At 39.7% G+C, this 16010-nt stretch overlaps 1 protein-coding gene across 4 annotated transcripts in view; it reads right to left on the minus strand.

Annotated features, from left to right (window-relative positions):
• Positions 1-16010, minus strand: part of samd11 (sterile alpha motif domain containing 11) — a 138428-nt gene that overhangs the window by 5365 nt on the left and 117053 nt on the right. For all 4 annotated transcript variants that reach the window (XM_052092168.1, XM_052092166.1, XM_052092165.1 and 1 more), the window contains exons 7-10: positions 13063-13207; positions 4769-4884; positions 2310-2388; positions 1123-1844 (exon numbers count right to left, since the gene is read on the minus strand). In XM_052092168.1, the coding sequence (XP_051948128.1) occupies positions 1123-1844; positions 2310-2388; positions 4769-4884; positions 13063-13207 (1062 nt within the window). The remainder of the gene's footprint in view (positions 1-1122; positions 1845-2309; positions 2389-4768; positions 4885-13062; positions 13208-16010) is intronic.

Genomic DNA, 16010 nt, shown 5'->3' on the forward strand with positions numbered 1-16010 from the left:
TTTTTTTTTTTTTTTACTTATGACACTTTATTTTTTGCCAAGAAAAAGGCATTTTAGTAACTAAATACTGCTTGGGCATCTCTAAAGCTTACTTGAATTTGTTTTAGAAAATTAAACATTAAGTTATAGTGCCTTGGAAATGGGGCTCGGTGATATAACAAGCTCTATATTTAGAATAATGAAATCCTTGATATTGATGATAGACTTTTGTGTAATATTCAATATATGAAGCCTATGTTCTACATCTAGGTGATCAGGTGCTTGTCTCTAAAAACACAAGCAGTTTGGTAAAGTTATACACACAACTAGCTAACTGAATCGCAGCTTGCTAGCTATCCGCTAATATGATATTGTTGTGTACCGAACAAGATAACACTGACAATGCAATACAGTTGTTGACTGAACACAACAGCAACTCCGACATTAACACCATTACTGTTTATTTAGGTTCTGTTTAGTTAAAAGTTTTTTCATGATCCATAGCGCTGTGACATCTGCTAATTATTTGACATAGGCAAGAAATTCTTTCAATGGACTTAATTACTTTAAGACTTCAGCAATCACATCATATATGGGTTACGTAGCTGACACGCATTGGGCTGAAAGCAGGAAGAACATTTTTGGAAACTTAAAAATGAACGGCCATGAGGAATCAAACGGCCTCTAATGTCGATAAAATTGTGGCGAAAAGAGGACAAACCCTTATGTAGGATTAAATCCTAAACTGAGTATACTTCTTGAACTTCATATTAAAAGGTTGTTTACCTTGTGGAGTTTACTTGTAAACAAACAAGTTATGTTTACATTTATTCTTGCGGTCTAACAAACATGTGGATGTCCTTCCCTATTAATGGTGTGAAATGCATATCTTGATAAATACCGATATCAAACGATATGAAAAAACATATTGTGATAATATTTTTGGACGTATCACCTAGCCCTGCTTAGAAGTCAGTCTGAAACTTTGGGCCATAACTTCATAAACAAAATGCTGCCTGTTAAGCCAGTGACTGACTGGGCAGTGAGGCACTCAGGCAGCTGCCTTGGGTTTCAGACATAGCCAGTTTCTCTAATTGGATGGGAATTGATCTTATCGTGAACATTATAGAGCTGTAAACTCACCAGTGTGGAAGTAAGGGCTGGTGTATGGAAAGGTGAAGGGCAGCATCTGTCCGGGCAGGGTGGGTAGGGGTGGCATAGTTCCTGGTGGCAGGTACTTGGCCTCACTCTTGCTCAGTCCTGATGTGAAGAGGTGGCGGGTTGGTGACTCAGGCCCAGTGGAGCTACAAGGAGCACTGAGCCTGCCTGAACCCTCTCCCAACTCTTTCACCCCTTCATTAGACTTGGTCACATCCTTGCCTTGGCACACATCTGAACTGAGTCCATGTCCATCTGTTTTAGAAGACCTCTCTGGCCTGTCTTCAACCTCTGCATCATTCTCAGAGTATTTAATGTCCTCGTCCTGTCCCTCGTTGTCTTCGTCCCGTGTACATCCCTCCATCTCTTTATTCTCAGATGATCCCCCTTGTTGGTCCCCCCTGAGTGGTCCTCCTTTCCTCAGGCTCTTCCTGTTGCTGAGGTCTTTAGAAGAAGTGCCCGCTGCTGCCCCCTGGTGGTTGAGGGAGAGCAACGGGGTGTTGTTGTGGCGTAAAACCAACATTGCAGCGTTGCGGCGATTTAGCTCCTCTCGAAGTGGGTGGCCTTCTGGGATTTCCTGTAGGCTGCGCAGGGCAGGGTGATCAGCTGGGATCCCGGGATGCAGGCCCAGCGGGTCGACCAGCAGTCGCTGCCTGTGGAGGTTCTCTAACTCCTTCTGCCTCAACAACTCAGCAGACATTTCCAATCTGGGAGGAAAAACTGCAATCAGAGAGGCACTATGCCACTTGGAAATACATTTTTCCTAAGAAAATCTTTTAACTATTGGATAATATCATGAACCAGATCACAGTGTTTGTGTGCATCATCAATCCAGTGTTCCCACACCTTTTGAGGTTTTTAAAAAATATTTTTATATTACATTAACAAAAAAGCTATTTCTACCTGATTAAATGGTTTATAACAAAGAAAACTACAAAAAAACAAATACTCTAAATAGAATTTCTCTTTCCATTGACAAATCCAGGCTTGGAATTTTAAAATTCCTTTATTATCAGGTTTTCCATGACCATAGAAACCCTGTATATCTTACTTCTGGTGAAATACAAACAGTTGCACATTCAACAGAATGCTTATTTACTGTATATTGTGATGTTACATTTCTCTGTGTCAGAAGTGTTGGTCAAAGGCGCGATTCTGTAATAATTAATTACCTAGCAAGGTTCTGTTTACGAAGAATCTCTTGTTGACGTGCAAACATCTCTGCCTGAGCAGGCTGCAGAAAACCATAGCCTATAGGAAAAAACACAGAGAACATTCCATCTTGCAGGACAGGGATATTTTACATATTCATACAAAATAATAAAACTATACTTTAAAAATAAATACATAGACAAGCTAAACTTCTAAATGCATAATGAAAAAAGAAATTTGTTGCACTAATCTCTGTCTTGGCTTGTACTTTTCTAATACATTTCAAACTTTGTATTGCAGCACTTTTCACGTTAATGTCTCCTTAAGGTGAATCTATTATGTTGTATCCTTCCACATTTTATAAGACGCTTTGGATAAAACATGTGATATCTATTTGAAATATAGTGTTTTTGTGCTATATATGTCTATTAGATCTGGGTATTGATACAGATTCCTGATTCGATTCACAAGCTCTCGATTCGATTGGGTATATTTCTGTTACAATGTCCACTTTGATAACATATGAAAGACATTTTCTCTCAGCTAATACTCTTAATTATAAAGGAATCTTCTAGGGAACCCTTCTATGTACAATTTGTTAATATTAATTTTACAAATTATATTTTATTATTAGTTTTTCATCAAATTGGTCACTTTTTAGCCTTCGAAAATGTTCAAATTCAGTCTATTCCATTAATTAATTAATATCTTGAAATTGCAAATATATTATTTTGCATATATATTTTTGTTACGTTTACTGTTTACATGCATAATTTGTACTTTTATTAGTATTTACATTGATATGTAAAACACGTGCTAAATCGGCACTGTCTCTACAGTATAAGACTTTCAGCCAGTGAGCGAGAGGATGTGCATGGTTTCTGTAGCGCATTTATGTGTGATTAGAATTAAATATTTCTTTTTTTATTTTGTTGTTGTTGTATTTAATCAACAACTGACTGTAAAAAAAGGGGGGTATTAAAAGAGATATTCAATGACAAATGGATCCATGGATCTCTTCTTTGGACACAGAATGAGTTTAACCAAACCTTACTCTCAACACGCAGTGAATGGACCTCTCTGCTAATAACTTCTCCACTACCTACTCAATTACTGGTGCGTGCAATCTGAACATTTACCAGCCAGTGGCTAATCAAAGACATTTTTAGTCATATAGCATGAGATTTGGTCACATATGTTAGTGATTTACTTGCATTGTAGAGGGTTGCCACATAAAGTGAGAGATCGATAGAGATTCAGGAATCAATATCGAGATCGTTAAAATGAAGATCAGGATGCATCAGGAAATCGCTTTTAACCCAGCCCTAATATCTAAATTTAATGTACAAACTACATCAGTGGTAACACATTGTGAACTTAAGGGGAACTGACTTCCTCTTAAAATCACACTAACAACAGTTGGTTTAAAGTGATTAAAAATAAAATGGCTGAGAGTTGTGAGAAATACACCCTCTGTTGGGCCCTTGAGCAAGGCCCTTGACCCTATCTGCTCCAGGGGCGCTGTTTCATGGCTGACCCTGCGCTCTGACCCCAGCTTAGTTGGGATATGCGAAAACAACTGCATTTCATTGGCTCTGTACCTGTACTCTGCACAATGACAATAAAGTTGAATCTTATCTTATCTTAAAAGGGTCTTCAGCAAGGGGTCCGCAAATTATTGTTTGATCCACCATTGGCATTTGTAATAATCACTCACTCACACCTGAGCAATAGTGAGAGAGAGGAATATGTATTTTAATAAATTTTTAATTCCACATTATCGACAAGTTCCTTGCACCTGCGCACCAAATCTTAAAGTGTGACTAAACTGAGCTAGCCAGCAGAAGCGCGCAGTGCTGACAAACCATTCACGTGACCACTGCTCATGACACGCTACTCAAACATTACGCACATTAGGTTCAGTGGTGCTACAGTGGAGGCTCGCGTGAGTAAACATGTCTGCCTTTGACAACACTTTTTAGTGTGACCAGGCTGGGTGATCTTTTCAGCAGGGCAGTATTTAATGATTATTTCAATGGCTTTGCAATGTTAACATAATTAAATATGTATATACAATAATATGGTAGCCTACTATACATGTTTTTATAGGTATAAAACAAAACACTCAATTTTATACAATATGTAACGGAGGTCCCGGCTCCATCTTGCTACCAACCAAGGGGTCCTTGGCCTGAAAATGGTTGAAGACCCCTGCTCTAGGATCATTTGTTTGCAGATGTCACTTTCTTTGAAATTTAGTTATCAAATTCCATTCAGTCAATTTTACTTAATTGTTCAAAAGAGTCCAAATACATTTTTGGGCTACTGTATGCTCCAAAAATCTACTGTAAACCAGCATTGATTTTAGAGCCTTTTCTTGTGGAAAATAACCCATAGTCCTTTACATAAACTCCTAGCTTAAGAAAGTTGAATATGAATTTAAAATGAGGGTGTGTTATCTAGCAGAGGTAAAGTTTACCTGGGGCTTGGCAGAGGGCAGAAGGCATGCCCATGAACGGAGGACGCAGGTGAGGTCCAAGAGCGATGTGAGGAGCATTCTGCGGGGACAGCAATGGAGGAGGGTGCGAGATGTCCCTATGTACACACAAAAACACACCATTATTAACCAACTGCTACTGTTCACACATCGACATCTTCCATCACTAGCACTGCAACTGTGCTCAGTGTTTGAATACTGTTGGAACTGGGTGTGTATCTTTGGCAACCTGCTAAATGTCAACATAAAATGCCATTCACTAACCATTTTACTTCCCATTTACTGTACAGTCTTGTATGGTTATGAGGCTTAGGACCTTAATGACCCGTCTCCAATTCAGATTGTGTGGCGCATTATAAAGCACACCATATGGCAATGAAGATCCCATACAATTGTGCAGCTAAAGACCTAAATAATGTATGATTGGGGGAAAATTCCACTTTCTAAACTTAACGTTGTGTCTTCAGTGCCCAAATGCTTAATAAGTGTTATTAGAAAAAATGGTGATGTTTCACATTGGTAAACACTTGACTGTCCCAACGTTTTTGGAACATGTTGCAATCATCTGATTTGAAATTACTGTACAATTAAAAAAACAATGACATTCACAAGAAAAAAAAAACATCATATAATGTGTAGTTTTAGTGCTTTCAATATAGCAAAGGGTGAATATAATTTACAAAGCACACTTTACTGTTTTTCTCATCATTTTCATACTGTCCCAACTTTTTTGGAATTGGGGTTGTATAATATCGTATGGTGCCCTACAAAGGTAAAGCACAGAAATTACGCCAACACTGAAACTGAGAAAAATGGCTTAAAAGTTTTTTGGTTATAAAGTAGATTTTTGAATTCACTGCAATTTGCACATTCTGGTACAGTTATGTGGTGTTATGGTAATACTATGTTCCCTTTCACATGTTATTTTTTATCACTCTTTCCAGTGTATACAAGCCACTATAGCCCCTCATCAGTCCTGTCATGCAGCGGACAGCAGCACTGTTTGTATCCTGGGCCTCCCCACTCCACCTCCACCATCATCTTCTCTCTCTTGCTCCCGCTCTCTCTCCCTCTTGCTCTCCCTTGCTCCGTGGCCCTGCCACTCTGGTAATGAGGCCTGAATGCACAATAAGAGCATGTCATACTCCGACAGCTGGGGCGGCCCCCAGCCTCGCTGGGCTACAGGCTGAAGCACCCACTAATTAACACAGTCCTTCCTCTTCCACCCCAATTCACACACAACCCCCTCCTCTTCCTGTCTCTCTCCACCGTATTCTGCCAATAAAAAGGTGGCGTGTCACGTAGCCTCAATTATATTTTTCTCCTTTTGTACAGGCAGAGAACACAGGCTGTTCGCATACAATGCAGCGACTGCCTTTATTGAGCCCCGGCGGGAGAGAAGGAAAATGTGAGGAGGGGGTAAGCAGGGAAAAGGATAGAGGGAAAAATACTAAGACTCTCCAGGTTGCTGTGAGGAAAGGAGCAGTTAGTGTCGAATACTAGAGGTTAGGTGTTGAAATCCAGGCAGCAGTGTAGCGCCTAAGATCTTTTTAAAACGATAGTTCACCCAAAAATTTTAATTCTGTCATTATTTACTCACCCTATTGTCATTCCAAATCCATATGACTTACTTTCTTCTGTGGAACACAAAAGGAGACATTCTAAAGAATGTAATGGTCGCTTTTCTCCTTGCAATTACAAAGAATGTGGACTGGAGCGTTCAAGCTTCAAAAGGATGCAGAAGTATAACAAAAGCAGCCTATATGAGTTATATTTCAAGTCTTTTGAAACCATACAATAGCTTAGTCTGAGAAATAGATTTAAATTTAGGTTGGTATTCACTGAAAATCTTGACATTCACTGTAGCTTTCTTTGGTGTGTTTATGAGAAAAGTAGAGATATCTGTTTTGTGAACAAATCATTCTTTTGAGTCTGATCTTTTCAATGTATCAGTTAATCGAGTCTGAATGATTCGTTCATAAATCGGACTGATGCAGTATTTGAGTTCAACAATGATTCAGACGCAGTGATAAACAGCTCACTGAAGGAAAATTTTATCAGCGTATAATTACATATTTCTGTCTATTTCTCATACAAAGCTATTGTATGGCTTCCGAGGACTTATAATGTAACTCGTGAGTTATATGGATCACTTTTATGATACTTTAAGTGTGCTTTTGTGTTCTTTATGAAGCTTGAAAGCTTGAGTCCCCATTCTTCATGATTGCATAGCAAAGACCGATTCCATATTTCTCCTTTTGTGTGCCACAGAGGAAAGTAAGTCATACAGATTTACAACAACATGAGAGTTAGTAAATGATGACAGAATTAAAATTGTTGGGTGAAGTATACTTTTAAAACTTTTTACGCCCGATACAAGCCCCTACATTTACCCCCAACACACAACTCAAACATGCATAAATATATATTAAACCTCTTCACACCTAAAGCAGGCGAAAAAAGGGTGATTGGTCTGTACTTGCGACTGAGCACTGTTTGCTCCAGGGAGAGAAAGACCGAGCAGCACAGCAGAACATAAACATATAAACATTCAAAAGTAAAAGGTGAAAAACAAAAGCAACTAAAATCAGGAGAGAGAGAGAGAAGCAATATTTTGCTGTGCTCTACATCATGTGTGTGATGTGATGTGTTTTGCATAATTTCTAAACTAAATAACCCTTGTGTGTGTGTTCATCCTTGAACAAAAACAAAGGTAAAATCTAAAGATAGAGGGAGAGAAATGGAAAGAGGGTGTGTGGGGGGGGGGGGAGAGACATGAAGGGCTGGGAGTGCTCGGGGTGGGGGTCATCGATCGATTGTGCCGCTGTTGAAATTTTAATGCTAATCGTATAACCACTTTCCGCCGGTGCCTCGCACTTCTGTGGCAGCTCCAATTAATCTGGAAGAAGGCAGCGTGTGACCTTGGGGCCATGAGTCGGGCCAGCAGCCCAGCCATGCTTATGTAATTACACTGTGAAGTGTGTAATCACCTGGCTAAATCCCTCAGGCCTCACAATTAGCCTGGGCGGCACTGGCCAGGCCTGCCAAACTCTCCACCGCCCTGCGCGGCCCACAGATGAATAACGGTCAATTAAAGCTGCATGACTGGGGCCGCGAGGCGTCCGCTCGATGGTAATTAGCTGTAATCATGGGGAGACGTGCCCGGCAGACGTGCTTCTCCTTTTATAGGAAGCAATTTTGGAATGAGGCAAGCATTAACCGTTTCATTCTGAGTCTTAAACCCACAGAAAGCGAAAACTAGGACCAACAGAGAAAACAAGGTAAAATAGGGAAATACGGTACGGTGAGTCTATAATTGTATTTAAACATTTGTTTTCATAATAAAATACTAAAAACTATACATTCAATTACATTTATTGAATTTAATTAACTAAATGATGTGCCAAATAATTAATCGTGATTAATCTCATATATCAATATTTACTGAGAAGGGCCCCAAATAAAGATAATTTAGTATATAATATTAAAAATAATGATAATTATACAGTGATAAATAATAATTATTATAATTAAAGCTGCACTCAGTAACTTTTCTCTTTGTGTCATCTTGGACTTACACTGACACCTAGCGGCTTGGATGCAGCATCATTTAAAATCAATAGTTTTCACTTTCAGATGCCATTGTATTCAGTCAGCCATGATTACGTTAATCAATGAGTGAATGTGTCAAATAACAAGACAATAACTGTGATTAAGCAAGTAGTATTCAGCAGGTCATGTGATTCTTACATGGCAGGCCCCATGTGTGGGCCCTCTCCATGTAGAATAAAACAGCTTTTATAAGGTATATGTTTTTATACATATACTGATATGACTGGAGTCTTCATTTTAATGTGAGAGTTCATGATTTCCTACATATATTGCAAAATTACAATGATGTCTTTAGGAGTTAAACGTTTTTGAGTAAAAAAATTACTGAGTGTACCTAAAAGATAATTCATATACATTACATCATATACTGTATATATAGTGTGGGACTAAGCATTTCTACAATACAAAAAGTGGCTTAAAAGTCCAAATATTGTTTGTTTTATTTCCATGTCATTGATTACAAAACCCCATTGTTGACCTTCTTCTATCTGAGCTATTTTTAATTGTAGGTCAGATGGGAACTTTCGTAGCGTCTCACTTTGGTTGCATCTCTAGTCATATGGCTGTGTTTTTAGAACGCTAATGAAGTCAAATGTAGTCTGAAATGTCTTTAATCACAAAAGTGCGTCTGTGGAAGGCTGTGCTGCCTTTGCTAAATTACAAAATTTACGTACGCATTGGGAGCATGATTAATTGTGGTAATTTTAATGCATCATATACTTAATCACACTAAATTAACGCAATAAGTCAATAGCCCTAATTAAAAGCTACACTGTGTAATTTATGCACTACTAGTGGCACCTAACGAAATTGTGATATGACCACGTCCAAACAGGTTTCTCAAATACTCCCTCCATCTACCACTGTTTGGACAAACAGATAATGCCACCCCAAACTCGCAGCACCGCTATAAACTTTCCTAGATAAAAGAACAATGTTTGAGGCTTTACATGACCTAATACACTGTCTATTTACTACGAATAACTGGTGTATTATAAATGTTGTGCCAGTGGTTGGCCCGCTCAGACTTATGAATTGCTTATTTTTAGTTGTCTCTTTGCATTGGTAGGAAGCATTTTAAAGGGATAGTTCACCCAAAAATGAATATTCTGTTGTCATTTACTCATACTCATGTTATTCCAAACCTGTATGATGTGGAACACAAAATTTGTTAGCCTCAGTCACCATTCACTTTCATTGCATCTTTTTTCCATACTATGAAAATGAATGGTGACTGAGGCATTCTGTCTAACATCTCATTTTGTTGTCCATGTCATATGGGTTTGGATCGTTAAGAGGGTGAGTAAATGATGACAGAATTTTCATATGTGGGTGAACTATTACTTTAACATCGAAAAAATTACACATTACAGCTTTTAAAAAGCATGTTAAAATTTTGCTCCATTTATTTCCGGCACATCGACTGCAGTTCAGCTTACCGGCTTAATTACCTCTAAATCTTTGAGAACTGCCTTCGTCCCTCCGCTCTGCCCTGTCTCTCCTTCTCTCTAGCTCTCTCTCTATCTGTCAATCTCTTTAGCTGTCTTGCAACATAGCTGGCAGTAGGGCAAGTCGACGCCACTTGTGTTCGCTCATGTGTGACGACCTGTCAGAGTGGCAGCGACGCCGCTCCCTGCTTGAAAGCAACGGCAGTGTGGAGTGTGCATGTGTGAAGGCGGAGGCAAAGCTCCGAATTGGCCAGACGAGAGAGAGAGAGAGAGAGCGAGCAGAGCGGAGCTGACAGGATGGCCCTTAATGAGACAAGCACGGGGGATTAGCCGCTCGCCACACCGCACCCGCCTCGCCTCGACTCGAGGGTGGAACACATTTGCACAGGACGCACATTAAAATGCATAAGGCTCTTGCTCACCCCCCCACCCCCCCAGACCACTGTCTGTTGCAAGCGCTGCCTCACATGCCAAACACATTAGGATCTGCCTTGCAGATTCCCTAAATGCAATCTGCCATTTAAACCCAGACAAATGGCCGGCTGTGGCTGCAGGACTATTGATCTTGTTAATGATTTGTTTTTAACAATAGCCACTAATGGGCGTCAGATAATCAATTATGAAGAGTCAATACGAAGGTGAGCTAGAGGAATGGTTTCGGCCCACCATTTTAGCCAGGCAGGCTCTCTGTTGATGTTTTATGAGGGGTAAGCAAAGTCAGACAAGAGTCAGTGTTAAAAGCTTATAGCCCATCCAGACCTCCAGGACAGCACTATTGGGAAGCAGCCCATGAGTTGCTAAAGCAATAAGCCATGAAAGGCTGTGCATGACACTGATTTTATCACAAGTAAGGCATGTCCTTAGGCATCACATGAAGTGGAGTGCCTAAACCCCCCTGTTCTTTGGCAAAATCACTGTAACACTTGGACTCCAGTGGCTTATTGCTTTCATAAAACGGTGTCAACATTAATTTAAATAAAATACACCAATGTTCAAAAAAAAACAATGTTCAATAAACAGTTACATTTATAATTAAAAGTGTCCTATTTTTCAATGTTAAAATATCATGTTTATCTCCTATCCCAGCTTAATCAGTGGTGCTTTCAAAACATTCCCGACCAGCCTGACACAGGAAAATTGGCTCAACCAATGGCATGAGTTTTGGCTAGGATTATATGTTTGGCCAAACAATAGCAGATTTTAGAAAACAGCTGTGAAAGCTCCCGTCTCCCATGCCTCCCGACTCATGGTTCACCGCTGTTCTTTTAAATCCAGCATTTTGAACGTGATGCCTCCTCAGCTCCCCGAGGATTATGGGATCGTTAAGTGTTCAGTCGATCCGCACTTCGAAATCTCACCGGAAAAAGTACTATACTGAGTAAATACTGAGGATTCTGACATACTACTCCATTGGCATACTGCTGTATATAGTAGGGAAGTTTGGACATTTGGACGCAGCGTGATTTTACAACATCTTTGAACATGGCCTTTCCAATCAGAATTTAGAGTCTGAAATACTATAAGTCTTAAAAGTTTTGATTTTTTTTTACATTTTCTGAGCACAAAGATTGCAGTAAAACAAAGAGCTAAAGAACAGATGAACAAAAAAAATTATCATGTAGGAGCAAGTGAAAAAAACATACTTTCCTCCCTCCCTCCTTTCACCCACAACCTAGGAAGTGTGCAGGCCTCGTTAACATCACTGGTCCTGTGTGGCTAATTACCACGAGCTGGTGGAGCTGTGGCGGCTGGCTGGTCAAAACTACACGCTGAGCTGCTGACATGATGCTGTGCTGGGCTAGGAACCGAACAGAGTTCCCCCACCCACAAGGGGTGACCCCTCCCAATTCACTTCCTCCCTACTGCCTTGCCTTGCTGGCCCATTATCGATCCTCCAGCTTCCCGCGCCACATAAATAATCGACAAGCAATTACCTGCCTACTCCCACTGGCAGGCTTTGTTTGGAGGCGGAGGGGAGTGCCGCGAGCACCGTGGCCTTGCTGAGATGAGGAGAGGAGGAGGAGGAGGGAGACTGTGGGAGAGGGGGAATGTAGTAGGGAGGGGAACAGCGTGTGTTGTCCTAGCGACCCATTCTGTCCTGAGCACTATAAATGCCTCCTGACAAGATCAAATCGAACAGGGATGCAAAGAGGTCATACCCAGAGGTCATACCCACTGGCACATCACATTAAGTGGATTTTCTAGCCTTTCAATGGCCTTTGCGGCAACTTCCATTTTCCCTCCCTTTTTTCCCTCTTCCGTTATTTTGGTGCATAATTCAGTTTTTTTCTCTTCTTTTTTTTCGGGACACCACCCACTCCAACATCCATGCAGTATTCATTAGAATGGGATGTTGGCTTCATCATTAATGTAAAATATTCATGTTATTTTAAAGCGTAGCATTTTTCCAGTATCCGTGGTCTTAGAGTGTGCCTCAGAGGTTTCCACTCAGCACAGCAGTATTTATCAACAAAAACTCACACACACTAACAGACACACTATGATCCCATTTACATTTACCATTCCCCACAATCACAATATATATATATATATATATATATATATATATATATATATATATATGACACACACACACAATATCTATACCATACCACTGATAAAGTGATAAAGCAACAAGCAATAAATATCTGTTCTATTTAAATTTGACTTAACAAGAGACAAATTACAAAATAAAATGTCAGTCAATTGCTTATTATTTTGCTTTGCACCTGGTAGCTCAACCCACAGTGAAATATAGTTTGCTTCATATAACCACATAAATTACAACACATATATAAAGTGCAACAGTGACTGCCCAAATTTTTAGCAGTCGGAATTCTGGAAGTATTTTCTTTCCCATTCAGTTTCTCCATAAGGATTTCAAATAAATCTTCAATAAAGAATTTGAAGCCATAAGCCAAACCAACCAGCTTAATATTGAGCAAGTGTACATGATTTAAAAAAAAAAAAAAGAGTTACAAATCATATTTAAACGCTCTATTAAACATCACATATGTTCTGATTGGCTGTGATTTTGTTGCACTATTGAGCTTCAGTGATGACAGTAAAAATACTTGATGATGGAAACTTTGTGTTGTGGATAGTTAGGACATGGTCTGAAAACAGTATGCTGTAAAAGTGTACATGATGAAAAATGTGTCAAAGATATTCTATCAGTAAGATTAAGTTTAGATTGTTTGTGTGCATGTGTGTTACCGTTCAGGGAAGTGTGTGTCTCTGTGCTGGGGAAGTCCCTGTTTGCGTCGTTGGCTGGAAGAACTGCCTGCAGTCGGGACGTGGGCCTCCATTCCACCCGGGCTTCTAACGGCAGCCATGGCTTCCTGACGCACACGCAAAAGCTCTGTGAATGGAACGAACAGACAGGTTAAGTCCAGGAACTTGTCCAGGAGTGTCAGCGCCAAATCTGTCAGTCTAACTCAGAACCAACATAGTGAATTCAAAGATTCATTCCAGGAATCATAGACCAGGATGTGTGAGCTGACAAATGGGCAAGACTTTACATTCCACCCAAAAATGTGTCCTTTTAAGTCAATTAGGAAAAGAATACAGCAAAACAGAGCTACTGTTCATAACACTTAGGGCCCTTTTTCATTTGGCTTCATTGTTAATAAAGTAATGAAGGGACGAATATGAGTGCAAATATGCAGTATATTGTTCATGGTAATTCGACATGAAATTGTTGATTTGTTGGTAATGATAATATGGAAAAATAGAGCCATAATGGACTATATAAGACAGAAAAGTAACTTATTACAATAAAACTAGATTTGTACATTTTTGAAGAAATGAAGAAAATGTAGTTACTGTAGATGCATGGGCTTTGCTGTGTGGCTGCTAAGGTGTTCTGAGTGGTTTTTAGTGCATTGCGATGCCGTTGATAGGGTGGTTACTAGATGGCTGCTTACACACCAAAGTCAAAAGAGCTGCCCCAAGTCTCTATCATATTCTGGTCCCTAAAGTAGATATGGCTCGGGTTCCTCCTTCTATGGTCTAAGTTTTTTTCCACCAGTTTTAACACCACTAGGCAAAAATTGTCTGATTACATAGAAAAGAATTAGCAATCCACTCCTCACCAAGCCACATGACTCAAGGTATCATTTGTGTCCATTCTACAGATTATCGATTATTGATCGGCATGTTATATTATCAATACATATTTAAGGCATCTATATATTAACATCAGCCGGCATTTAAATTAGAAGCCTAATTTGAAAGCTTTCAATTCACTGCCAGTTGCATTTCACTCAGTGTAGTCTAAAGTAATAGCTTTGGGAGGCCACAAGGTCTGCTGATGGCAGTCCAAAGTTACAAAGGATTTAGTACTTCTTCAATAATGAACAAAGTGACATTGATGAGTTTGCAGGTTAGTGTATGAAACTGGTGTAACTGTGACATGTCAACAAATGTCAACAATTATTATGCAATTTCTCTGTATGTAGCATTGAATTGGTCTTCCTTTCAAGTTGTCAAACCCTGAAAAGACACACTTGTAACTAAAAATACATACATTGTGTAGGCTCTATGAAAGATACTTATACACAATATATCATCCAGTAATGACTAGAGTAATAATCAATGTTTTTTGATTATGATTACACTTGAATTAAATTGAAAACTATGAGATTAGCTCCGTGGCACAGCAGAATTTTTAACAGCCTCCAGAGATGTTGATCCTGTGGTGTGTGTGTGCATATCTTCGTAGAAAATAAATGTTTTGCTAAATGTTTTAGAACAAGCTATGATGTTCGACAGACACGTCCGGTGCGCAACCCATTTTAACTAACCCTGCCACTGACACTTTACCAAAGTTGTGTTGAGAAATATGTTTGAAAAGACAAAGGCAATAGTGCAACGAGCAGCCCTATTTACAGTATATCTTTAAAAATAAGGAACATCTTCTAATTATCGATACGTGACAAAGGCATCGATCCCAAACCTACTTGGCAAGCACCACAAATAAAAGCCAATAAACTAAAATAAAGCCAAAAATCTACCTTACAGGAATAGATTATGTTTAGTGTGTGTTTGAGATAACATGTTTTCTCTGTGACTAAAATGTAAATGAGCCACTGGTCTCCTCCTTGATCCTGTGATTTCTGACTAGCCCATTCAATCTCCCAACATTACCAGACTAACAGTGTCACAACAGGAAGCACACTCTCTAATGAAAGGGTGTTAAATAGAAAATCCATCCAGCATGCTTCTCTCTCTTCCTCTCCCTCGCTCTCATCTCTCCCTCGCTCTCTCCTCTGGCCCTTTTTAATTAGACGTATCCCCCGGGAGCTGGCGGCCATTTCCGAGGCCGGCGTGTGGGCCTGAGTGATCGGGTCGGAGGCACCACGACAGATATTAATGTTTACAGCCCCGCTGTATTGATCTGTTTATTGCACTGCCCTGCAGGGGCCCGGACTGACAGCGGACAAACATCTAACAAACCGTGAGAGGGAATAAAATGAGAGAATGAAAAAAATGAGAGAATAAAAAAAGGAAGAATCTACACCATGGAAAATCAAAAATGCTGCTTGTTTGGTCACATTCTCATTCCAGATGACCAGAGAAATTAGCAGTCTGTCCACAGACATGATACTGTATTATAAAACAGTACACAAAAAAAACCTTAAAGCAGCCCTGAAGCACCTTTTCTCAGGTCTACTCTATTCCTGTTTGGTGCCCAGGGATGAATTATTCTCTTTTACCCGCACCACAGTAAGTTTGCACAGACTCACCTGGGGCTGCACATACTGTATGAGCACACCACTCATCCAAAGAGTGACATCTTGACACCCGTGTTACTGTTTCCCACCCACTCACCTTTCATCCACTGTCACACCCTGGATTTGCAGAGTCAGTGTTCATGTGGAATCCTTAAACTAATGTTCCCGGTTTAAAACAAATCAAGCTCAATTAAAAGAATTTATAGCATTATGTTGATAACCACAAAAATACTTTTGACTCACCCTTTGTTTATATAAAAAAAGTAAAAATCACAGTTACAGGCACTTACAATGGGAGTGAATGGGGACAGTCCATTAACACTAAAATATAGACTGTTTCAAAAGTAGGTCACAAGAAAAAACATTTTGTGTGTTAACATGACTGTAGTGCAATAAATTCCGTAAATAAAAATCTGTTAGGGATGAAGC

This window comes from Xyrauchen texanus, chromosome 25, assembly GCF_025860055.1.
Source record: "Xyrauchen texanus isolate HMW12.3.18 chromosome 25, RBS_HiC_50CHRs, whole genome shotgun sequence".
NCBI lineage: Eukaryota > Metazoa > Chordata > Actinopteri > Cypriniformes > Catostomidae > Xyrauchen > Xyrauchen texanus.